Source organism: Pleurodeles waltl, chromosome 2_2 (assembly GCF_031143425.1).
Source record: "Pleurodeles waltl isolate 20211129_DDA chromosome 2_2, aPleWal1.hap1.20221129, whole genome shotgun sequence".
In the NCBI taxonomy this organism is placed as follows: Eukaryota; Metazoa; Chordata; class Amphibia; order Caudata; family Salamandridae; genus Pleurodeles; species Pleurodeles waltl.
Window position 1 is genome coordinate 212,118,886 of NC_090439.1, and position 23,795 is coordinate 212,142,680.

The 23,795-nt window shown below is 45.3% G+C and overlaps 1 protein-coding gene across 1 annotated transcript in view; it reads left to right on the forward strand.

Moving 5' to 3' along the window:
- DNAH5 (dynein axonemal heavy chain 5) overlaps positions 1 to 23,795 on the forward strand; it is a 4,110,061-nt gene that overhangs the window by 1,975,291 nt on the left and 2,110,975 nt on the right. The window contains exon 26 of the mRNA XM_069219645.1: positions 13,559 to 13,621. Coding sequence (XP_069075746.1) covers positions 13,559 to 13,621 — 63 coding nt within the window. The remainder of the gene's footprint in view (positions 1 to 13,558; positions 13,622 to 23,795) is intronic.

The following is a 23,795-nucleotide window of genomic DNA, read 5'->3' on the forward strand; positions in this document are numbered from 1 at the left end:
CAAAGGCATTTGTACAGTGCCTACTGCCCAACTGGACCTCTTGGCAGTTGTCTTGAAATATACTTACCTAGCCAAACAAACGACTTTTTAGTTTATTACTGCAGCTTGTAAGTAAGAGCGATAGCCTAATGTCTATCAGCAGTGCATTCTTAACTTAAAGGGCCTGTTTGGAAAATTAACATCCACGAAGAAAAAGGGCAGAATTCTGAACTATAAATAGGGCCCTTTCTTAGTTCTGTAGCTTTCTATGAAAGCTACAAATTCGGAGTCTTAAAGTGAGACCTGGTTGTTGAGGTATTTTGATGTTAGACTTTCTATGAAATGAATAATGTGGGCTAACGGTAGCCACTATAGAGACCTTTGAGCCACTGGGATGGGACCTGCCGTCCTCAGGTTAGCAATAACCCTAACAGCTTAATAACTATGTTTCATTCTCTGCAGCTATTTGGCAGTACACTGTGGTAGTTCAGCATATATATCATTAGAATAACTGAGGTGCAAATTAATTATAAACAAAAAGGTACAAGTGGAAGGCTTATAAAAGGCCTAGCCACTGGCAATCTCCCTGGGTCGTATTCCTGTTCATTACTTTTTGTGCCCCAGACAGGGACAAGCCATATGCACATCAGACTTTCCCTTGCTCCACCTATAGGAACTGTTCTTTTCGAACTGTCAGACCAGATCCTTTCTAGATGAGAACATAAACTAAGAGTGGCTTCAACCTTATATGTCCTCTTTAGGGAGGTGCAGCTGGGGTGCTGTGAAAAAGCAAGGAAGAAACCCATACATGACTTTCAAAAGTCTCAACCACTGGTAATCGCTCACACTGTCACCCAGTCCCACCATTTTGCTGCCCAATATGCTACTCCAGGCAGGAACCAGCTGTTTTCAAATCAGATCTGGCCCTGCCTCAGTAGGAACAGTGCAGCTTGAACAGCCAGGTTCTTCTACACAGGTACACCAGCATCTCAACCTGAAATCGGTTTTGATAATGCTGGGCCTCATAAGAAAGATGTATCTTTAGTCCTGTAGCACAGCACAGCAAGCAAGGGACCCACATCTGGGCATAACAGTTGAAGATATGTCCTTTCAAACACTTCATATTTCAGTCAAACATTATCACTTTCTTGTGACTATTACCACTACCCTGCCCCGCCATTATGTAGATAAAACAATACATAAAAATATTTTTCTCAAAATGCTTTCCCATCCTTTTACCATTTTACTTTTCTGTTGCCTATTTTATATGTGTATATGGTATTAAAAACATGTGCAAAATGCTTCATTACACCCTTTTCAAACAGTCACACTTCATCTTTCAGAGAGTCAAAAGTAGCTTTATTTCGGTCAAATAGGCCATAAAAGCACACATAAACAAACAAAAACAATATAAATATGTTAGAAATAGGGTCTCGAGTTGTCAGAGGTATGCACCATGTCCAAGTAGGGACCACAGTCCTAGTCAGGGTAAGAAACACACACATTTATTTATCCTGTGCTCACCCTCTGGTAGCTTGGCACAGAGCATGCAGGCTTAACTTAGAAGGCAATGTGTAACGTATTTGTGTAATAACTCATACAGTGACAAGTGAAATCATTACAAAAGTACTCCACGCCAGTTTAGGAAAATAGATAATCCTTATCTGAATAGAATAAGATCGAAATGATTAAGATCCAATAAGCACAATATGAGATATCACTTTTTGAAGGTTTCAAAGAGTCTTAGTTTGCACAGAGGAGGAGATACGTTGACAGATAGGGTGTTGCGTTGGACTTTCCAGCACGGCATAGACAATGTGTTGCTTCTTTCCACACTGCAAGGTGATGCATCATTTCTTTCCATGCTACTCAGCCGCGAGGCTGGCGCTGTGTCGTTGCAGTCGGCAGTACAGCAATTTTACAGCTGCAATGCAGGTGCTGCGTTGATTTCTGCAGGTGTTGCGTCGATTTTCCAATGCATAAGGAATTCCTGGAAGAGGTGAAGTCTTTGTTGGCCCTGAGACTTCCGAAACAGGAGGCAAGTTCAATCCAGGCCCATGGAGATCAGTTTAGGAGGAAGGCAGAGTCAGGAGCAGCAGGCAGAAGGGCAACAAGCAAGAACGCAGTCCTTCAGTAAAGCAGTCCAGATGAGACCTTTGGGCAGCCAGGCAGTCCCCTCACAGAGTCCAGGTGTAGGTCCAGAAGTGCCTGTTTTGCTGGGTCAGAGACACAGTGTATTTACCCAAAAGTGCCTTTGAAGTTGAAGAAACTTCAAAGAGTGATTTTGAAGTGCACAAGTTCCCCTTTCAACCCAGCTCTATTTGCCAGGTTCCCTGTGGGGTTTATCAGTGCTTTGTGTGAAGGCAGGCCATTGGCCTTTGAAGTTTAAGAGAGAGCCACCCCCACCCTTCCTGCCCAGGGGGAACATTCAGCATGCAGATGAATCCTGATGTGACTGAGCATCCTGTGTTAATGGCTGTCTGGGAGAAATGCACAAGGGGAGCTTCCAACTAGCACAGACCAGACGTGGATTGGAGACCGGCTGTAAGGCACAGATGGCAGTTAATGCAGAGAATTGTCCACTTTCTAAAAGTGGCATTTCTAAAATAGTAATATTAAATCCAACTTCACTAGTAAGCAGGATTTTCTATTACCATTCTAGCTGTACTAAACATGACAAGGCTACTCCTTTCAGATCAGAATCTACTACTTAAATGTATATAGGGGCAGTTCTAATGCTGGTCTGTGAGAGGAGTTAGCCTCACAGTAGTTTGTGAGTTTTTCACTACCTGTAAAAACACATAAGCACATTTCCTGCATTTTACTTACATAGCCCTTTAGGTTACCTAGGGCCTACCTTAGGGGTGACTTATATGAAGATAAAGGGGAGTTTAAGTCTTGGGAAGTAGTTTTAAATGCCAAGTCTGTGTGTGCAGTGAAACTGCACACACAGGCCTTGCAATGGCAGGCCTGAGACATGGGTAAGGGTTTGTGTCACAATCAGTGCTGCAGGCCCAGTAGTAGTATTTAATTTACAGGCCCTGCGGCACCTCTAGTGCACGTTATTAGGGACTTACAGGTAAATTGAATATGCCAATGGGGAAGGAGCCAATGTTATTATGTTTAGGGGAGAGAGTTCATGCACGTCAGCAGTGATAAAGTGCGCAGAGTCCTAAAACCAGCAAAAACAGGGTCACAAAAATGGAGGGAGGTAGAATATACCAGAAAGTTAAGAAGTTAACACATCATATACATTAGCACTTCGTTCTATGAATTCTCTACATAGCATCTAAAAATTTGGCCACAGTGACAACAAACATGGGGCTAGGGTCGGATCTCAGAATGCGTAGTGCCTCGCAGTGCTTGCACACGCCCAAACGTCTGCAGGGGGAGACCAGCCACACACCACTCAGACGAGCATAGGCTGGGCAGACAAAAAAAGACATGTGCAACACTCTCCAGCGAGTGGAAGCAATGTGGACATACTACTGGAGTCCCGGAGTCCACCTAGCAGACAACTACCTCAGCGCAAGGCACCCACACAAAATTAGATGTATAGCTTCCAGTCAAGATGGACAGTCACAGTATGGCTCACACTTACTGACAGGCATGAAGTCAAAAAAGTTGTTAGAAGGCCTGGCAGAAGATGCTTTCCTAATGTCAGACGTAGCTACAGCTTTCCAAAAAAAAGACTTCAATACATCCTTGGGTGGGAAAAGGGTGGAAGGAGGATGTTCCCAAAGATCTGTGAGCCCTAGATCGACAAGTAGTTTCCTGATATACAAGGGCCAGAGCACTTTTTGCAAAATGTCGACTGCCATAAGATCTTGTAATGCAGAGGCATAGTGGGCTAACTCTGGTGTAGTCCACAGCCACCTACAAAACAGCAAAGGAGGTAGCCTATCTTTCTCCACCAGATGCTTCAAACACAAATCACGATGGAGTGGAAGCAGTGAGTTGCTTGAAGGAAGAGAAGTGAGTTTGCGGATACATTTGTTCTCCACACTAGCAAGCAAATCAAGGTTCGAGAGAGCCCACAGTTCCAACCCATAGAGGGTTGTGGCCACAGCCTTAGTTTCATAGCTATGGAGCTAAGGGCCGGAAGAATTTGGCTCAGATGAGATGAACAATATTCTTTTAAATGACGCCCCTAGTTTGCCTAGGCTTCAACACAACTCTATTGAGGTGAGATTTCCAGGAAGTGTTTTTGGAGAGTGTGATGACCAAATAGGGAAAGAAATCATACTTCTACAGTGGCCCTCCCTCCCCCATAACAAAGTGGTTCCTAAATGATATATGCAGATTGAAAGACATTAGCTCAGTTTTGCCTGTGTTGATCTCCAGACCGCAAGCGAGGCAGAACTCATCAAACTGAAGGGCTAGTTTCTGCAACCCACTGGGTGTCTTTGAGCTCAACAGGGTATCATCTGCAAATAGGAGACTAGGAATTTTTAGTCCAGTAAGAGATGGAGCATCAGCTTCCACTGGGGATAAATAGGAAACAGTACCATTTATAAATAATGAAAATTAGGTGAATGCCAAGACACAACCCTGGCGGACACCTCAAAGTATAGGAATTTTCTCAGTTAAATCCACCTGTATGCCCAATCTAATCTGAGCAATGTTGTCCTTTTCATAATATACAGAATCTGCCAAAGAGTTGAGCGATGAGCCAGGTCGAAAGCGGATTTTATATCCACAAAAGCGACATACAAAGAGCCCTTGCCAATAGTATTAGATTGCCAGTAAAGCAATAAAAAGCTAAACGCCTGGTCGATGGTAGAGACCCTTGGCGAAAGCAAGCTTATAAAGGGCTAAGAATATCCACTTCGACCATCCTGTCCTGCAACTTAGCCAAGAGGCATCTAGAAAATACTTTTTGTACACAGCCTATTAGGCTGATAGGTCTATAGTTACCAGCAAGGGACCTATCGCCTTTTTTGTATATAGCAATAATGACAGCGCATCTCTGCAAATTGGGAATGTCTGCCCCTGCAGCAGTAGAACTGGCAATCAATAAGATGTAGCTAGCCCATAAACTAATATCAGATAGAAAAACATTGGCCGGTATGCCATCAGGCCCTGCAGCCTTACTACGAGGAACAGCTGGAAGAGCTGCAGTCATATCAGAAAGAAATGCTGGAGTCAAGAAAGGCACGCAAGGTGGCAGCTGTATGGAAACATGTGAGTTTTGCGTCTGAACATCCGAATAAAGATCGGTAAAATGCTCAACCCAGCAAGCTGGAGCAACATTATTTGCAGGTTTCGAAGGAGCTGTAGCGCCGTTATGTGCTAAAAGCTGTCAAAACAATGAAGAGCCTTTCTCCAAACAGGCATCATATAGGGCATTCCACCTCTGGGAACCACAGTCTGGGGAAAGAATTGTCGCTTCATAAGCGTGTCTAACAAGTGAGACTTTGATGGGATCTTTAGTGCGGATAGCACCAGCAAGAGTACCCTGCACTTTCCTGCACTCTATTAAACCAGGGATTGCTTTACGAACAGTGCTCCCTGACGCCATCATCTTTAAAAGTTAGACCTGTTTGTTTTTATAATGCAAGTATGAAGGATGCGATGGAGACAAATTTCATGTTAATATCTTTTATTCTTGCCACAAGGAATAAGGCCCACGAGCAGCCGGACGGCCGCAACACCGCGCTTTGTTCGCGCCTCTGCCTCTCCGCCGCGCCGCCCCCTGACGTCACGACCGTCCTCGTTACAGATTGGTCGTGGCGTCATGAGGCGCCTAAACATAGAAGACAGAATAGTTCTGTCCCTCCGGCCTCGTGCGTTAACTCACGTACGACATCTCCCTTTTCAACAGAACAAGAAACTTAAGGAACTTCACCTCATAACAAAATCTTCGAACCTCTTGGGTGCTCGGATACGCCTAATTGGCCTGCTCGGAGTAACATACTGAAGTGAATTCGCCTTGACGGCGCACGCATCCTCTAGGCTTGACCCCATTACATTGTGACTGTCGCTCTCCACAGATTCGGGCCTGCAACCATTCTGTCCTGAGGCAACCGTCAAGCCACGCCATGCCTTCTCGCATCGCTCCGCACTCCCCTGTCCACTCATTCCTGGACTGGAAGGCGTATTCACACATTCCTCCTCATCAATGACTACATCCCTGGCTTCGTGAGTTTGCCACTCGTCAACATCATCCGTGCCTTCGGCCCCATCCACACGGACATCTTTCATGATGATTTTCTCTTGCCCAGCCTTGAGCCTAACTATGTCGTCCTTGCTCCGCCACCCCGCTCCTTCCAGACAGACTGCCCCTCTTGTCACTCCTTGCACACGCACCGGGGTTTGAAACACAGACTCCCCTTCATCACCCTGTTGGGTTTCTTCACCAATACCCAATCCCCTTGCGCTATATTTTTAGTTTTGGCTCTATTCACCATGTCAGCGTACCTCTTATTGTTTTCCTGTTTGGCCACTATTCTTGCTTTGACTCTCAATCTCTCATCAGATTCTGCCTCAATTTCCCGGTTCATGTCCTACCACTTATTGAATTTGGGGGTAAGCTCACTCATGCATCTTCTCCCTCTCATCAAATAAAACGGAGTGTGTCCAGTAACCTCACTGGGCGTGTTATGGAAAGTGTTCACTTTGTCCGCCAGAAACGCTTTCACATTCATGTTGGAAGCGATCGCCTGTTGCACGCCCTCTTTGAGGAATCTATTCATACGCTCAACCTGCCCATTGCTCTTCGGGCTGTACAGTGGGGTTTTCTCCTGCTTAATCCCCAACCTGGACAGAAAATCCGTCATCCGCCTGGACACTAGCTGGGTGCCGTTGTCCGACACCATGATCTTCGGCTGTCCCTCAATCGCGAAAATTTTCGTCAATGCCTTGATCACTCGTTCAGTGGTAACTTCCCTGACGAACTTGTAGTGAATCCATTTGGAGAAGTAATCCGTAAGGACGATGAGATGTCTACACTCGTCAGGTAGCCTTGTAAATGGGCCCGCAAAATCAATGGCAATCTTGTTCCACGGGCCGGCAGGTATGTCCACCAGCTGCAACTCTCCTTTTGTCGTCTTCCAGTGCTTATCGGCCCTTAAGCACGGTCCACACCGATCAATGAATCTGCTGACATCGCTGCACATCCCTGGCCACCAGTAGTACTGCTTGAGGAGATTCTTTGTAGCGGTATTGCCCGGATGGCCTTTATGGGCAATCCTGATTAGCTTGTCTCTTAAACTTTCCGGAGGTACAAACAGCTCGTGTCTCTTCACAAAGCCGCCTTCGATGGTGAGTTCGGGACTAATCTGTTGGAAACTTCTGAGTGCCCCGTGCAAGTTCCGGATAGGGGGCCAATGAGCCTTCATGTGGTCCATCACCCTCCGCATAGTCCCGTCCTTCTCCTGAGCCGTCAACCATTCTTCCTCTGATATGGATCCCTCGCACATGGCTGTTGCGTCAACCATTGCCACAACGCACTCCGTGTCGTCCAAGGAATCATTCTCCTCATCCGGGATCGGTATGCGAGATAGGCAATCCGCCCTGCAGTTGAGGCCCCCTTTGATGTGTCTGACGGTGAAGTGATATTCTTGCAACTTAGACAGTAGACGTAGGAGCCTAGAGCTGGCTTTGCCATTGCCACGTCCTTCACCGTCCATCATGTATATAAAGGGTTTGTGGTCGGTGACTAATTCGAACTCCCTGCCCCACAAATAATTTCTCAGTTTCTCCACGGCCCAGACGCACGCGAGCATCTCCCGCTCAATGGTGCTGTAGTGCTTCTCTGCTTCGCTCAATGACCGCGATATGAATGCAACAGTGTTCTCCTTCTTCCTTTGGAATTGGCAAAATACTGCACCGATTCCCTTGGCACTAGCGTCAACCGTGATTACGTTCCGGAGGTCCTTGTTGTACGGTCGTAATACTGGGGCCGCGGCGATTGCCTGTTTGACGGATTCGAAGGCAGCGCTTTGTTCCTGTGTCCACGTATACTTTTCGTTCTTCCGTAGCAGTTTCCTTAGAGGCTCCACAGTGGTTGCGTATCCTTGCATGAACTTGGAATAGTATTCGCTGAGTCCCAGGAACGATCGCAAGGCGTCTTTGTCTCCTGGGCAAGGGGCATCTCGTATGGCCCTCACTAAATCATCTTTCGGCGCGATGCCATTTGGGGTAAGCACGTGCCCTAAGTATTCTATCTTGTCTTTCATGAATTTGCACTTGTCTTTGGAGACTGTCATCCCCCTTTTTTGTAGCACCTCCAACACTCTGCGCAGCAGTTCTAAGTGCCCCTTCTCGTCTTCCGTGTGTATCAGAATGTCGTCCTGAAATGCTTCAACCCCCTTCATATCGCAGAAGAGGTGGTCCATTAGCTTTTGAAAGACGCCCGAGGCCGATGCAAGGCCGAATGGAAGACGGATGTACCTGTATGCTCCAAACGGGGTAATAAAGGTGGTAAGTTCCTTGGATTCCTCCGTGAGACATACCTGGTGGTATGCAGACTTCAGGTCTATCAGGGTGAAAAACTTCGATCCTGCTGTGGCCGACAATATCTCCTGAATGTTGGGCAGTGGATGGCAGTTCACCAGGATATTTCTGTTCAGTGACCGCAGGTCTACACACAACCGAATGTCCCCTGTCCTCTTCTTCTTGGACACCACGATTGCGGACACCCATTCTGATGCACCTGCTTCCTCTATTACTCCTTCCCTTTTCAGCTTATCAAGAACAGCCTTAAGCTCCCCCCTTACTGAAAGAGGAATCGTTCTGACTTTGTGTTTTATTGGTAGGGCACCCTTTTTTAACCGTATAGCATGCACAAATCCTCTTACACACCCTACCTTGTTTTCAAAAACGGAGTCAAACATTTCGAGGACCTCAGCTAATCCATCATGTAAATCATCAGGCTGCACATAATTGACCCAGTCATCTCTCAGAACTATGGGATCTTCTGCCCCAGGGACTAGCATCACACCTAGCTTCGCCAGGTCCTTCCATCCCACAAGGCTCCTCCCATTTTCAGCCACATATATCTTTGTTCTCACAGTGCGCCCTCGAAAGGTGAGGGAGTCCCAGAAGTAACCTTTCATCACTATGTCGTGTTCCCCGAAGGCCTTTGGACTCACATCCGTCTCGTGCAGTCGTACATCTTGCCACTTCGAATCAAATGTCCTATCAGAGATCAGGGTAAGGGGGGAACCAGAATCAGCCGTAAATGGCAATTTTATCACACCAATCATGACGGAGCCAATGGGACCCTTCACTCTACCGTCTTCACCATCAATGGACAACACCATGTCCGCATCCGCATCAGTATCATTCTCGCTTACCGAGCTCACTTTCATGCCCGTATTATATTTTTTTGCTTTGCATACTGCCGCAAAGTGGCCCAACTTCCTGCATTTAGAACAGCTTTTGCGCACGGCAGGGCAGGCCCTGCTATCCGCTAAGTGATCTTTTGACCCACATCTATAACAGACGAGCTGCCTCCTGCCTCCCCCTCTATCACTCGCTGCCCTTTCTGAATTTCCGGGCACATGTTTACGGCTGTCCTGTACATAGAACACATTTGAAGCCTGACTAGTGTTCGCCAGTTCCTTGGAAGATACCATGGAGCGTTCCACTGCCTTTGCAATGGCAATTACGTCCTTCAGCGAAGGATTCCTGCATGAAAGCAAACGTTCCTGCACTTTCTTTGAATGGCAGTAGAACACCACCTGGTCTCTAATGTACGTATCAGTCATCACTGCAAATTCACAATCTTGAGCTAGAACACGTAGACATGCAATATACTCTTCGATAGTCTCTCCTTCCTCTTGTTTCCGCAGTGCGAATTTATGGCGCCCCACCATGATGTTGCACTCCTCTGCATACTGCAACTCAAGCCGCCGTACAGCCTCCTGGTACTCATTCAGCGGAGCTGTGGCTCCATGGGGATTCACATATACCGGCAGGCTATCGAAAACCTCTTGTCCTGCCTTCCCCAACAGTCCGAATAACAAATACTTTTTCCGTTCAGGGCTATACCCCTGACCATCAATTGAGATAATATAGTTCTCAAATGCGCGCAGCCATCCTTTCCACTTCATGCATGGCTTACCAGGAGAGTCCAGGAAGAGAGGAGGCACGCAGATATGACCTGTCTGCGACATGGCCGGAAAGCGGGAGGCTACTGGGCTGCGCAGAACGGTAGGAGTCGTCAAAGTCAATTGTGTGGAGACCGCAGCATCAGCGCCTTAGGGGTTGCATGTAGTCCCCAGTGAAGAGATATCAGCGCTTTCCACTGGCCTCCCGAAACACCAGGTAAGGTGGGCTACACTCGTGGGCCTTGGTAGAAGCTGTGACCCTCGTCGCCATTTGTAGTGGCAAGTATGAAGGATGCGATGGAGACAAATTTCATGTTAATATCTTTTATTCTTGCCACAAGGAATAAGGCCCACGAGCAGCCGGCCGGCCGCAACACCGCGCTTTGTTCGCGCCTCTGCCTCTCCGCCGCGCCGCCCCCTGACGTCACGACCGTCCTCGTTACAGATTGGTCGTGGCGTCATGAGGCGCCTAAACATAGAAGACAGACTAGTTCTGTCCCTCCGGCCTCGTGCGTTAACTCACGTACGACAGTAATATGAAGGGTTTTGCCAGTCCAATTTTGCTGTAATTGGAAAGTCTATTGTGGACTATATCAAATTCTTACTTTGGGCTTTGGCCCAACCCATTGCTTATCATTGGTTGCCTTTGTTGACACTCTGATTTGCTTGCTTTTTATTCAATTATTTCCTTGTTCGTCTTATGTTTGTCCCTACTCCTCCTTCTGTTTGTCTCCCCTCTGTAACATAGCCTCCTTCATACACTTTTGATTGGGTAACTTGCATCTATCCACAACTCACATTTAAGGAACTTCTTTATTATTTTCCTCTCAGCAGTCTACGGGAGTACATGTGCTCTCTCCCTCTTGTTCTGCTTACCTCCACTGAACGTCCCTCTTGTCCCCTCATGTGTTCTTTGTTGATCCATCATATGTCCCCCCCAAGCTAGCTGATTACTTTTTCCACCACTCCCTGACATTTTTTTCATTATATATTGATCCTCCCCTGGCCCATCCTCAGGTGCCTGTATTGCTGTGTTTCTCGTGACATACTTTCCTTGCACTTCACAGCCCCCGTGGTCCATTTCTTTAATATATATTTTTTATGTTGGTAGGTCCACCTTAGAAGAATCGTTTTTGCATTAATCAACTCTCATTTTTTTAATTTTCTCATCCATTTGGATGAGTAAACATAAAATAATGGTACCAAGTCACGCTTCCATAAAAAGACGTGACTGCCAGCATTGGTGCGTCTGCTAAAATGTAAGGCAACCTCTGCATAGAGATCCATTTGCAGTGAAACTTTAAGTAATCTATCACTTTCCTGCTTCCTAATCAGTAACCCTAGGACTTATTTGTATAAAGTGTGTGGGCGCCAGAGACATAACAATCTTGACAGTACAAAATGTACCTAAAACAGTATGCTAACAATCAGTTTCATGAGGCAATGTGTCAAACGGTTTCATTAAAAAAAAATCATAAGTAAAGCAGTACAGAGTGAAATACGTAAATGAGCTCAGTGAATAGGGAACTACGGATGCATTCAAAATCAAAATTAGTCTAAGTCCAAGTGGGCAGCAATATTGGGAGAGAAGCGGACAGCATTTTTAGTAGATTAGAACATTCTCTGTCTCAACCCCAAAATCGAGGGTTTTTATACATTATTTTTGTATAAGTTAAAAGAACGGCAGACTCGCTGTGGTGTAAGCAAATGTATAATTTCATCAGAAAATAAGAGCACAGACGTATAAAACGTCATAGCACCCAAGCACTGTCCCACTAAAATAATTATTATTCGACCACCTCTATGCTATTTTCATCCGGAGATGCAAAGAGAAACTAGATACACAAGACCTTGAATACATAGTTGCAGTTTTGTGACTGAGCTAATCAAATACAACCTGAACAATGACAATGGAAATAAGCAAATATTATTTTACTTGACTATGTGCTGCAGACACGACATGCAGTGAGGTATGCAGGGTGAAAAGAGTGACTAGGGTGACATTTATTTTGAAAAAGATGGCGATTAGGATCAAATTTAAGCCTAGTTAACAAGGGTCAGAAAACAAATGTCTACACATCATAGATAATTTGTTTCATAGACAGCAGTACAATACCAGTGTGTATATCTGTAATCAAATCAAATGTGAAACTACTTTCTACATGTTGCTAATGATGCACAAAAATATGAATGCACAAAAACCTTAACAAGTGCCCATATATATATATACCAGAACCGTACGGGACTGTTAGCCATAGGCATCTGTGTCCTACTCTCTTAAAGGTGAGAATTCCAGAAATACACAAACACATTCTTTAAATTGTGAGATACTTCCCTTAAAACCTATTGAGTACCTGATTGAGGCCTGTGAGTCACTTACTCATTGTCTATCACGTAGTCTCTGGAACTAGACCAAGGTCAAGGAGATTCCAATGCCCATTTGATGGCTGTGCTGTGTTTGAAGACAAGATAATCATGAGATCGCAAAAAAGTATCTAGTCCGTAGAGGAGGTCCTAGAAAGGTTGTGCCTTGGGGAGGAGGTTCTGCTAGGGAGTGAAGTTGGTAATTAGGAGAACTTTAAGAAGATAGCACAAATGGTAAGGGAGATGAAGATGTTGACGTGAGCAGAAATTAAAAGAGAAGGTTTTTATAACACTCTTTCAGAAAAGTTCTGCACACGCAAGACTAGGCAAATCATATCTACAAAGAATGTGCAAGACTCTCTGTCAATAGACTACAGTGTGTCCCAAATAGCAAAAGCAAAACCCATACACAAATATAGCTGTTGTAAATATAGCATGATTAATTGAAATCACAATTCAGTAAGCAGGTATGATGGTATTGCTTCAAACATTGTTAGATCACTGAAACTGTGGTCTGTCAGAATATCATAAACAGAAATATCTTAGAACATAAATATGGTGGCCTACATAGCATGTATTAATGTAATGTAATATTGCCCCATTGTGTGTCAGTTTTATATTATTTACACCCAGTGCATAATTTGAGCTGGTGGTTTCCGGTGTGCAGCACCAGCACTTAAGTCAACAACTGTGCTTATGACAGTCTGACACTTGATGGCACTTTCTATATTAAGGATGAGCAGAACATAAATTAAAAATGAATAATGCCTTCAACTCCAGCCATTTTTAAGGGTTTAGGGGCCCCCAATAGTCTGAATTGCCACGGTTGTTAGGAGTGTGATGGTTAGTAGTTGTGTTGACACTGTCATTAGCAGCACTGAGAGGCACAGTGGTTGGTTTAAGCTGCAGTAGACTCATAAGGAGGGAGCTGACACTTATATTTTTACAAATTAGGTACTAATACACCAATGGTGTGATATGTTTGTAAACAATCTTTATTTTGTAAGACAATGTTTGGACAACAATAGTCAGGTATTCAGGTAGCCTACTCCTCCAAGCTTCCTATCCGTTTTGTGGTTATATTTTCAATATATGCTCTGATGTTTGACATATTTTCTGAACGTAATAATTCCTTGATATAGAAAATGTTTGTTTTACAGAATGGACCAATGGTGGTTGGACTTGCTCCTCAAGAAGCCAGTGATAGGCTGATTATGTTTCAGGTATGTTTGGGGCTTTGGGCTTAGAGTCTATTCTTTACACTTACCGGATATCTATGAATACTACTACTTTGTGTGAATTTGATTCTCATAGAAGGTATACCTTCAATTCTTTGATGGAAGGTCCCCAGTATATATCATTGGATATAAAACTCTTAGGGCCATATTTATACTTTTTGACGCAAAACTGCGCTAACGCAGTTTTGCGTCAAAAAAATTAGCGCCGGCTAACGCCATTCTGAAGCGCCATGCGGGCGCCGTATTTAATCAATGACGTTAGCCGGCGTTAGCCACCGGCGCTGCCTGGTGTGCGTGGAAAAAAACGACGTACACCAGGCAGCGCCGGCGTAGGGGGATATGGAGCTTGGGCGCCAAAAAATGGGGCAAGTCAGGCTGAGGCAAATTTTTCGCCTCAACCCGATTTGCGCCATTTTTTTCGACTCCCAACCCCCATAGAAATGACTCCTGTCTTAGCAAAGACAGGAGTCATGCCCCCTTGCCCAATGGCCATGCCCAGGGGACTTCTGTCCCCTGGGCATGGTCATTGGGCATATTTGGCATGTAGGGGGGCACAAATCAGGCCCCCCTATGCCACAAAAAAAAAAAAAATACTTACCGGAACTTACCTTAATGTCCCTGGGATGGGTCCCTCCAGCCTTGGGTGTCCTCCTGGGGTGGGCAAGGGTGACAGGGGGTGTCCCTGGGGGCATGGGAGGGCACCTCTGGGCTCCTTCCGAGCCCACAGGTCCTTTAATGCCTGCCTTTTCCAGTCGCTAAAAAACGGCGCAAAAGCGGCCGTACGTCATTTTTTTTGACCCGCCCACTCCCGGGCGTGAATTTTGCCCGGGAGTGTAAATACGGCGCACATGCCTCGGAGTCAGTTTTTTAGATGGGAAACGCCTACCTTGCATATCATTAACGCAAAGTAGGTGTCCACACTAAAAAATGACGCAAACTCCATGGACTTTGGCGCTAGACGCGTCTAACGCCAAAGTATAAATATGGAGTTAGTTTTGCGTCGGAATTGCGTCAAAAAAAACGACGCAATTCCGGCGCAAACAGAGTATAAATATGCCCCTTAATTTCTCCTGAACCATTTGGAGTTTTGGTTTAGGGAGTGTAAGCTATGTAATGCTGACCCAGCAGATTTTCCTGAAAGGATCGCTTATCATATACAGGCGGTAGTTGAGTCCCTATGCTTTTTCAGCACTTTAATTTTCCCCAAAGCAAAGTACCATCAATTAAAATTATGCTATTGGTATTTTATAATCGAAATCTCGCTGACAACTAGAGTAGAGTCCAATCAACCCCATTAATAAAGTCTGAGTAACCATTCCATTGTAAAGACGTGATCTCTCCTACCCTTGATTGACTTGAGTCTTCTTTGGCCATGTGTCATACTGTACTCCTGGTTAGTTCACCTCATATGATATTTTGTAGGGGAGATTTGTCTGTAAACCTCTTTAATCTTATGGTATGAGGATGTTTTTAAACATAATGTTTATCTTCAAACCATAGCTTGAAGATAACCAATAAGAGCACATTCCTTGAGCAAAAAATTAAATTAAATAAGAGCTTAAAGACAATTACTACTATCAGTTAGCCAAGTCATAAAACAACCTTGATCAATGCACAGAGAATAGATAATTTATTAGCTGCTTTTATTGCATTTTGGGAAGATAGCAGCCATTGATTAATGCAGTAGTATAATTTCACCAAAGTCAGGAATAAGGCACACAAGGATCCACAGAGGCAAATTCCAAAATCACCTTCTAGAGGATCCACCAAGGAGCAAAGGATACCATAAAGGTTGAGTTTGTCACTACGACACAGCCACAGCTCGACAGAAAAAAAGGCACGATATTGAGAGGAATAACCATAAAAATATCCTATGCTGAATTAAACAGTGAAGTATACCCCTGAAATAGTGGATTCATTCTAGAATCTAAAAGTTGTTAAAATATCAAATAAAAGACATGGTTCAGTTTGTGTAGGTTCAACACAGTACGTAGGAAAAAGTAACATCCTAAGAGTGCTGTTTTGCAAATCAAAGGCAAAAAGTAGTCTTTACTAAGTTTACAGTAGAAGAGGATCACTCTAAGAGCAATCCAGGAACCAGCCAACCTGAATACCATACAATACAAAGGAAAGGCATCACACAAAAAATGAAATTAAGGACTTTCATTCAGCTCACTGGACAGCAGAACACGTAAAAACGTAACAGTGAAGAACAAGCAGAAGTAGGTGTTGTGCAGAAATGAGCAAAATGGTAGTTTTGGTTTTACATTAGTATTGATATGAATACTGTTATGCTCATTGCTGACTTTGGATTACTGAATGTTGTTGTTCAGAAATGCTTATGTTGCTTATCAGTAATAGCATTAGGCTGAATCCTACTCCCTCACTTTCATTCATTTAATATGAGGCATCCCTGCCTCAGCATATCACACTCATGATCAGTTGTACATACTGGAAGGACAGGAGAAACTATGAATGACAGCGAGGGAGTCGGGCTCAGCAAAATGCTATTACCGATACGTAATGAAAGCATTACTCTATTGTCCATCCCTTGCTTTCCTTCATTACAGATGAGATGTAAGAAGCTCAGAAATGACACACAACTGACATAATCATATATACCAAACTTCAAACTTTATTTGAACTAGAACATTTGTCCCTCTATTCCTTCATAGAGGGCAGCACCTTCATCAGTGTTGTTATTTTTATGCAGAATATAATGTTTTACAAAGATAGGGGAGTCTAACCATCTAGCTCCCCTACAAATTTCCTGAAGGGATGCGCCCTGCAATTCTGCAACTGTAGAAGCCGTGCTGTGGGTTGATCTGACACTGACCAGTAAAGGGGAGGCTTACTCCCGACCTCATAAGCCATAACAATCAAGGTTTTATTCCGGTTGCTGAAAGTGGCTCTGGTTGGTTTTTCATATTTTCTACCTGGCACAAAGTTTTCAAAGAAGTATTAGTTTTTCCTAAAAGTCATAACCTTATCAAGATACACGAGCAGGGCCCTCTTTACAACCAACAAGTAAAATCTTGATTCTTCCTCTGAAAAAGGAGATGGATAAAAGGCTGGGAAGATCACTTCCTGACCCTTAAGAAAAGAGGAACTAACCTTTTAAACAAAGGATAATCTGAACCCAAAACCACTGTGTCCTGCAAAAAAGGAAACCTGTACAACAAGGACCCCAGTTCACTCCAGCCTCCTGGTGGAAGTGGCAGACGATGGAGGCTTGGTCAACGACATCAAAACGAGCATCAAATCCCAATTGTGAAAGGAATGAACAGCCTTGCAACAAGTTTTGGGCAGGCCCTTCTGTAGTCTAGAAATCAAACCTCCTTTGTTGCCCAAATTCTTCCATGGAGCCCTGAATGCCTGAATTTCTCCCCATTGCACTCTGAGGGTGGCAATGGACAACCCCAACCGCGCATCCTGCTGCAAAACTTCCATAATCACTACTAAGCTCCCAGATTGAAGGTCAAAACCCCCGGTCTGACACCAACGAGAAAATGACCTCCAGTGGTTGGTATATGACTTCTGTGTTGATGACCTTGTGAATGTTTTCAATGTAAGTACCAGGTTATCCAGGAGATCCTGACCCCTCAAACTCCTCCTCCCAACCTCCAATGCATCAGGTGGTGTTTATTTAGTGACTCCATCAATAGTATTGGGAAGTTGAGAGGATACAGGTTCAGTGGAATCAACCAACTGGGGACCAACATCATGTGCAGCAGCAGAGGAAACCAGTTGGCCAGAGGCCATCTGGGAGCAATCAGAAGTGGACTGGCCTGTTAGTGTTTCACTCACACCAAAAACCGTCTGATCATGGGAACCGGGAAAACGCATAAATCAGACCCTTCTGTCATCTGCAAAATAGGGTATCCACTGCCCATGCCTTCTCTTCTGTTGCATTTGAACAGAACTTCTGAACTTTGGCATTGGCTCCAGATGCAAAGATGGACCACCAGCACCCCCCACCAATAATCCACCTGAGACAACACTGCTAGGGCTAGTGAAAAGTCCAGGGAAGATGGAATGCTTCTGCTGAGAGTATCTGCCACCACATTGGCCACCCTCTGATTGTGAATTGCCATCAGTGATAATAGAACAACTTGATCACATGAGAAAAGTGCCTTCACAATCCTGCTCAGAGCTTTGGACCTTGCCCTCCGCTTGCTTACGTAAGCTTTGGTGGTGATATTGTTGGTCTGAATCAGTACACCCCACCCTATTACCTGACTACCAAATGCCAACAGAACCCACCTCACTGCCTCAAATTCCCTCCAACTTGAGGATCTCAGTGCCTCGGCATGACACCAGAGCCCCTGAAACTGCATCGCTTCTCCCCAGCCCCCCCAACCAGACAGACTGGCATCTGTTGTGAAAACAAGAGACTCTGGTGGGTATACTGAACCCCTTTGTCCAAATTGTGGCTGGACAGCCACCAAGCCAGATCTATCTTGATTCGCTCAGCAATGCTCTAGAGCATGGGAAGCCAAGACCCAATGATCCAAAAGCAATGCAATCAACTTGTGTAGATGAAACTGTGCCCACTGTACCAGAAAGACTGTGAAAGCTAGATCTCCTTGGAACTTGAGAAAGCATTTCACCTTGGTTACCTCTATCGGCACCAATCCAGAATGTGCTTCTGAATTTTGACAGTCCTCTGAGGATGTAAGCGAGCCACCCCCTGATGAGTCAAGAATTGAGTCCTATGAAAGTCAAATCCGGAACTTGATCTAAATTGGACTTTTGCCAGGTTATTAGATACCCATGTGTCTGCAAAACCTCTAGCACTCTGTAGATGTGCAATGCCAGAGATTCTTTAGATGCTGCTCGAATCAACCAATTGTCGATATATGGATGAATGAAGATTCCTATGGGAGGAGCTAAAATCTTGGTGAAGACCCTGAGAGAGACTTGCGACCAAATGGCAGAACTTGAAAATGGTAACAGAAATTTCTGGGTAGACCTTTCTACCAGAACATGAAGATAAGCATCCTCCAAATCTATTGCGGTCAACCAATCTCCTGGGTTCATGAGAGGAAGAATAGCTTGCAGTGTTACCATTCGAAAGTGCCAAGTCATAACCCAAGATGCAGATTTTTTAACATCATCTCCTCTCCATTGCCTTATCCAGAGGTTACGTCTGGCTGTCATCATTGCTCTGGATGACATATCCATAGCCTTGACTACATCAGAGGAACTATCCACCAAGTAAATCCAAACACTCCAACCCCTCCTGAATAGCCACGTCCAATCTATCAAAGCCTTTAATCAAAGATTGTGCTATGTATGCTACATAAATGCTGACTTTTAGAACAAGATTCTCTGCTGTGAATGCCCTCTTTAATCCAGCCTCCACCTTTTTATCCAGAGGATCAGAAGGAGAACAGTCTTCTGTATTAATGGTAGTCTTTCTGATTAAAGGGGCCAGCATATCATCTACCTTAGCAGTATGGGGCAACACCTCACTACCCTTCATTAAATACAGCTTCTGCAGCAAAAGAGACACATTAACCTTATCTGCCTAGTTTCATTCACCCATTACCATGTCTTTAATAGTTCCATGAAAAGGCATTGCCATTGTGGAGGGCCTGACATACTGAGGAAAAAGTGAATCCCCTTCGTTCTCTGATTGAAGGGGGGAACCCCAGAGTCTGCTGCACATGAGAAAATGTATCACACATTTCCTTTAGTCTGAGGTATTTCCCTTAAGAAGTTGAGGGCTTCTCTAAATCAGAAGAGGAGGAATACCATTCTTTCTTCTTTTTAGAATGGCTGAAACTTCACTCTTAGCTGACGCAAACCCCTCAACACCACCTCCTTAATCATGTCTTGCACTTCAGTTTGTGACATGAGAGGTGGATGATTAGTACCTGTATCCAGGTCTCCCAGGTGGTTTGGCCAGAAAAGAACCCTCATACTCAGAAGATGAGAAGTAAATTACGTGCACACTCTTTGCTTGTCTCTTCCCTGACATAATGCCACCAAGAAACTCAAGCTAAATCTCTCCTATAAATATGACAGAGAAATACACATATGAGCATATCCCTGACCCCCAGCTCCTTGCTGCCCAGCCAATCACCTATTGAAAGAGGTATTAAAAAAAGACCCCCCTTTTAAAAACCGGGGTAAACTGCAGTAATCCTACCTGCCGTAGCACCACTGTTCTCCACAGGCTGTCTTGCAAGCCTGTGACCCGGAAGCAGTCCCCCTAGCCATCTCAAAGCCACCTGACCCTGTCAGGATGCTTTGCACATTCTGTAGGAAAGTACCATCTTGCCTGGCATTTTACCCCCATATTTCACTGTATATATGTTGTTTTAGTTGTATGTGTCACTGGGACCCTGCCAGCCAGGGCCCCAGTGCTCATAAGTGTGCCCTGTATGTGTTACCTGTGTTATGACTAACTGTCTCACTGAGGCTCTGCTAATCAGAACCTCAGTGGTTATGCTCTCTCATTTCTTTCCAAATTGTCACTAACAGGCTAGTGACCAATTTTACCAATTCACATTGGCATACTGGAACACCCTTATAATTTCCTAGTATATGGTACTGAGGTACCCAGGGTATTGGGGTTCCAGGAGATCCCTATGGGCTGCAGCATTTCTTTTGCCACCCATAGGGAGCTCTGACAATTCTTACACAGGCCTGCCACTGCAGCCTGAGTGAAATAACGTCCACGTTATTTCACAGCCATTTTATACTGCACTTAAGTAACTTATAAGTCACCTATATGTCTAACCTTTACCTGGTAAAGGTTGGGTGCTAAGTTACTTAGTGTGTGGGCACCCTGGCACTAGCCAAGGTGCCCCCACATTGTTCAGGGCCAATTCCCCAGGCTTTGTGAGTGCGGGGACACCATTACACGCGTGCACTACACATAGGTCACTACCTATGTGTAGCTTCACAATAGTAACTCCGAATATGGCCATGTAACATGTCTATGATCATGGAATTGCCCCCTCTATGCCATCCTGGCATTGTTGGCACAATCCCATGATCCCACGGGTCTCTAGCACAGACCCGGGTACTGCCAAACTGCCTTTTCAGGGGTTTCACTGCAGCTGCTGCTGCTGCCAACCCCTCAGACAGGTTTCTGCCCTCCTGGGGTCCAGCCAGGCTTGGCCCAGGAAGGCAGAACAAAGGACTTCCTCAGAGAGAGGGTGTTACACCCTCTCCCTTTGGAAAAAGGTGTTAAGGCAGAGGAGGAGTAGCCTCCCCCAGCCTCTGGAAATGCTTTCATGGGCACAGATGGTGCCCATTTCTGCATAAGCCAGTCTACACCGGTTCAGGGACCCCTCAGCCCTGCTCTGGCACGAAACTGGACAAAGGAAAGGGGAGTGACCACTCCCCTGACCTGCACCTCCCCTGGGAGGTGCCCAGAGCTCCTCCAGTGTGCTCCAGACCTCTTCCATCTTGGAAAGAGAGGTGCTGCTGGCACACTGGACTGCTCTGAGTGGCCAGGGCCAGCAGGTGACGTCAGAGACTCCTTCTGATAGGCTCCTTCAGGTGTTGCTAGCCTATCCTCTCTCCTAAGTAGCCAAACCCTCTTTTCTGGCTATTTAGGGTTTCTGCTGTGGGGATTTCCTTAGATAACAAATGCAAGAGCTCATCAGAGTTCCTCTGCATCTCTCTCTTTACCTTCTGCCAAGGAATCGACTGCTGACCGCACTGGAAGCCTGCAAAACTGCAACAAAGTAGCAACGATGACTACTGCGACACTGTAACGCTGATCCAGCCGCCTTCTCAACTGTTTTCCTGGTGGTGCATGCTGTCGGGGTAGTCTGCCTCCTCTCTGCACTAGAAGCTCCGAAGAAATCTCCGTGGGTCGACGGAATCTTCCCCCTGCTACCGCAGGCACCAAAGAACTGCATCACCGGTCCTCTGGGTCTCCTCTCAGCACGACGAGCGAGATCCCTTGAACTCAGCAACTCTGTCCAAGTGACTCCCACAGTCCAGTGACTCTTCAGTCCAAGTTTGGTGGAGGTAAGTCCTTGCCTCCCCACGCCAGACTGCATTGCTGGGAACCGCGTTTTTGCAGCTACTCCGGCTCCTGTGTACTCCACGAAGATTTCCTTTGTGCACTGCCAAGCCTGGGTCCACGGCACTCTAACCTGCATTGCACGACCTCCTGAGTTGTCCTCCGGCGGCGTGGGACTCTCTTGTGCAACTTCGAGTGAGCACCATTTCACTCCACTTCGTAGTGCCTGTTCCGGCACTTCTGCGGGTGCTGCCTGCTTCTGAGAGGGCTCCTTGTCTTGCTGGGCGCCCCCTCTGTCCCCTGACGCAATTGGTGACATCCTGGTCCCTCCTGGGCCACAGCAGCATCCAAAAACCCTAACCGCGACCCTTGCAGCTAGCAAGGCTTGTTTGCGGTCTTTCTGCGGGAAAACACTTCTGCACGACTCTTCACGACGTGGGACATCCATCCTCCAAAGGGGAAGTTTCTAGCCCTTGTCGTTCGTGCAGAATCCTCAGCTCCTACCATCCGGTGGCAGCTTCTTTGCATCCACAGCTGGCATTTTCTGGGCATCTGCCCACTCCCAACTTGATCGTGACTTTTGGACTTGGTCCCCTTGTTCCACAGGTACTCTCGTCTGGAAATCCATTGTTGTTGCATTGCTGGTGTTGGTCTTTCCTGCAGAATTCCCCTATCACGACTTCTGTGCTCTTTGGGGAACTTAGGTGCACTTTGCGTCCCACTTTTCAGGGTCTTGGGGTGGGCTATTTTTTTAACCCTCACTGTTTTCTTACAGTCCCAGCGACCCTCTACAAGGTCACATAGGTTTGGGGTCCATTCGTGGTTCGCATTCCACTTCTAGAGTATATGGTTTGTGTTGCCCCATTGCATTCTATTGTGACTATACATTGTGTGCACTGTTTTCTATTGCTATTACTGCATATTTTGGTATTGTGTACATATATCTTGTGTATATTTGCTATCCTCATACTGAGGGTACTCACTGAGATACTTTGGCATATTGTCATAAAAATAAAGTACCTTTATTTTTAGTATATCTGTGTATTGTGTTTTTTTGTGATATTGTGCATATGACACTAGTGGTACTGTAGGAGCTTCACTCGTCTCCTAGTTCAGCCTAAGCTGCTCTGCTAAGCTACCTTTTCTATCAGCCTAAGCTGCAAGACACCCCTATACACTAATAAGGAATACCTGGGCCTGGTGCAATGTGTAAGTACCCCTTGGGACTCACTACAAGCCAGTCCAGCCTCCTACATTGGTTGTGCAGCGGTGGGATAAGTACTTTGCAACTACTTACCACTTTTGTCATTGTACTTTTCATAAGAGAAAAATATACAAAACAAGTTCAGTGTATGTACACCTAACCAAAAAGTTTTGCTTTTCTTCTCTCACTTCTTTGCTAAGTGCTGAAAAGTACCTCTAAACTTTCTAAAAAGTTCTTTAAAGTTTTAAAAGTTTTTTTTTCTGTCTTTCAAAAAGTTCTGAAAAACTTTTTCTCACTTTTTCTATCCCTTAAACACTTTCTAAAATGTCTGGCACAGGCCAAACTGTTGATCTGTCCAAACTTGCTTATGATCACCTTAGCTGGAAAGGAGCAAGGAGTCTCTGCATTGAAAGAGGTTTAGTGGTAGGGAAGAATCCCTGTAGAGAACTGTTGGTTAATATGCTCATTGAACAAGATAAGACCAGAGTTGGCACTTCTGTTGAGAAATTAGCTGATGGTTCCCAATCTGACCCTGGGGCACCCCTAGCAAAAGATTTAGAAGGGAAACTTCCTAGCCTGCCCATTAGCAGACCACCTAGCATAGCTGGTACTGATGTAGAGTCACATCACAGTAATAGTGTTGCCTCACATCACAGTAAGAGTATTCCTTCTCATCATAGTAGAAGTGCTGTTTCTGTTAGCCAGGCTGTTAGAGTGCCATCTGTTAGGGACAGGTCTCCTTCTGTTCATTCTCACCATACTTCTGTTTCAAGGCATGCCCCACCAACCCACCCACCCTGATGACAGAGTGTTAGAAAGGGAGCTCAATAGATTGAGAGTAGAACAATCCAGACTGAAGCTCAAGAAGCTACAGCTGGATTTAGATAGGCAGTCCTTAGAAATAGAAAGAGAAAGACAGAAAATTGGGTTAGAAACCCATGGTGGCAGCAGCAGTATTCCCAATAGTC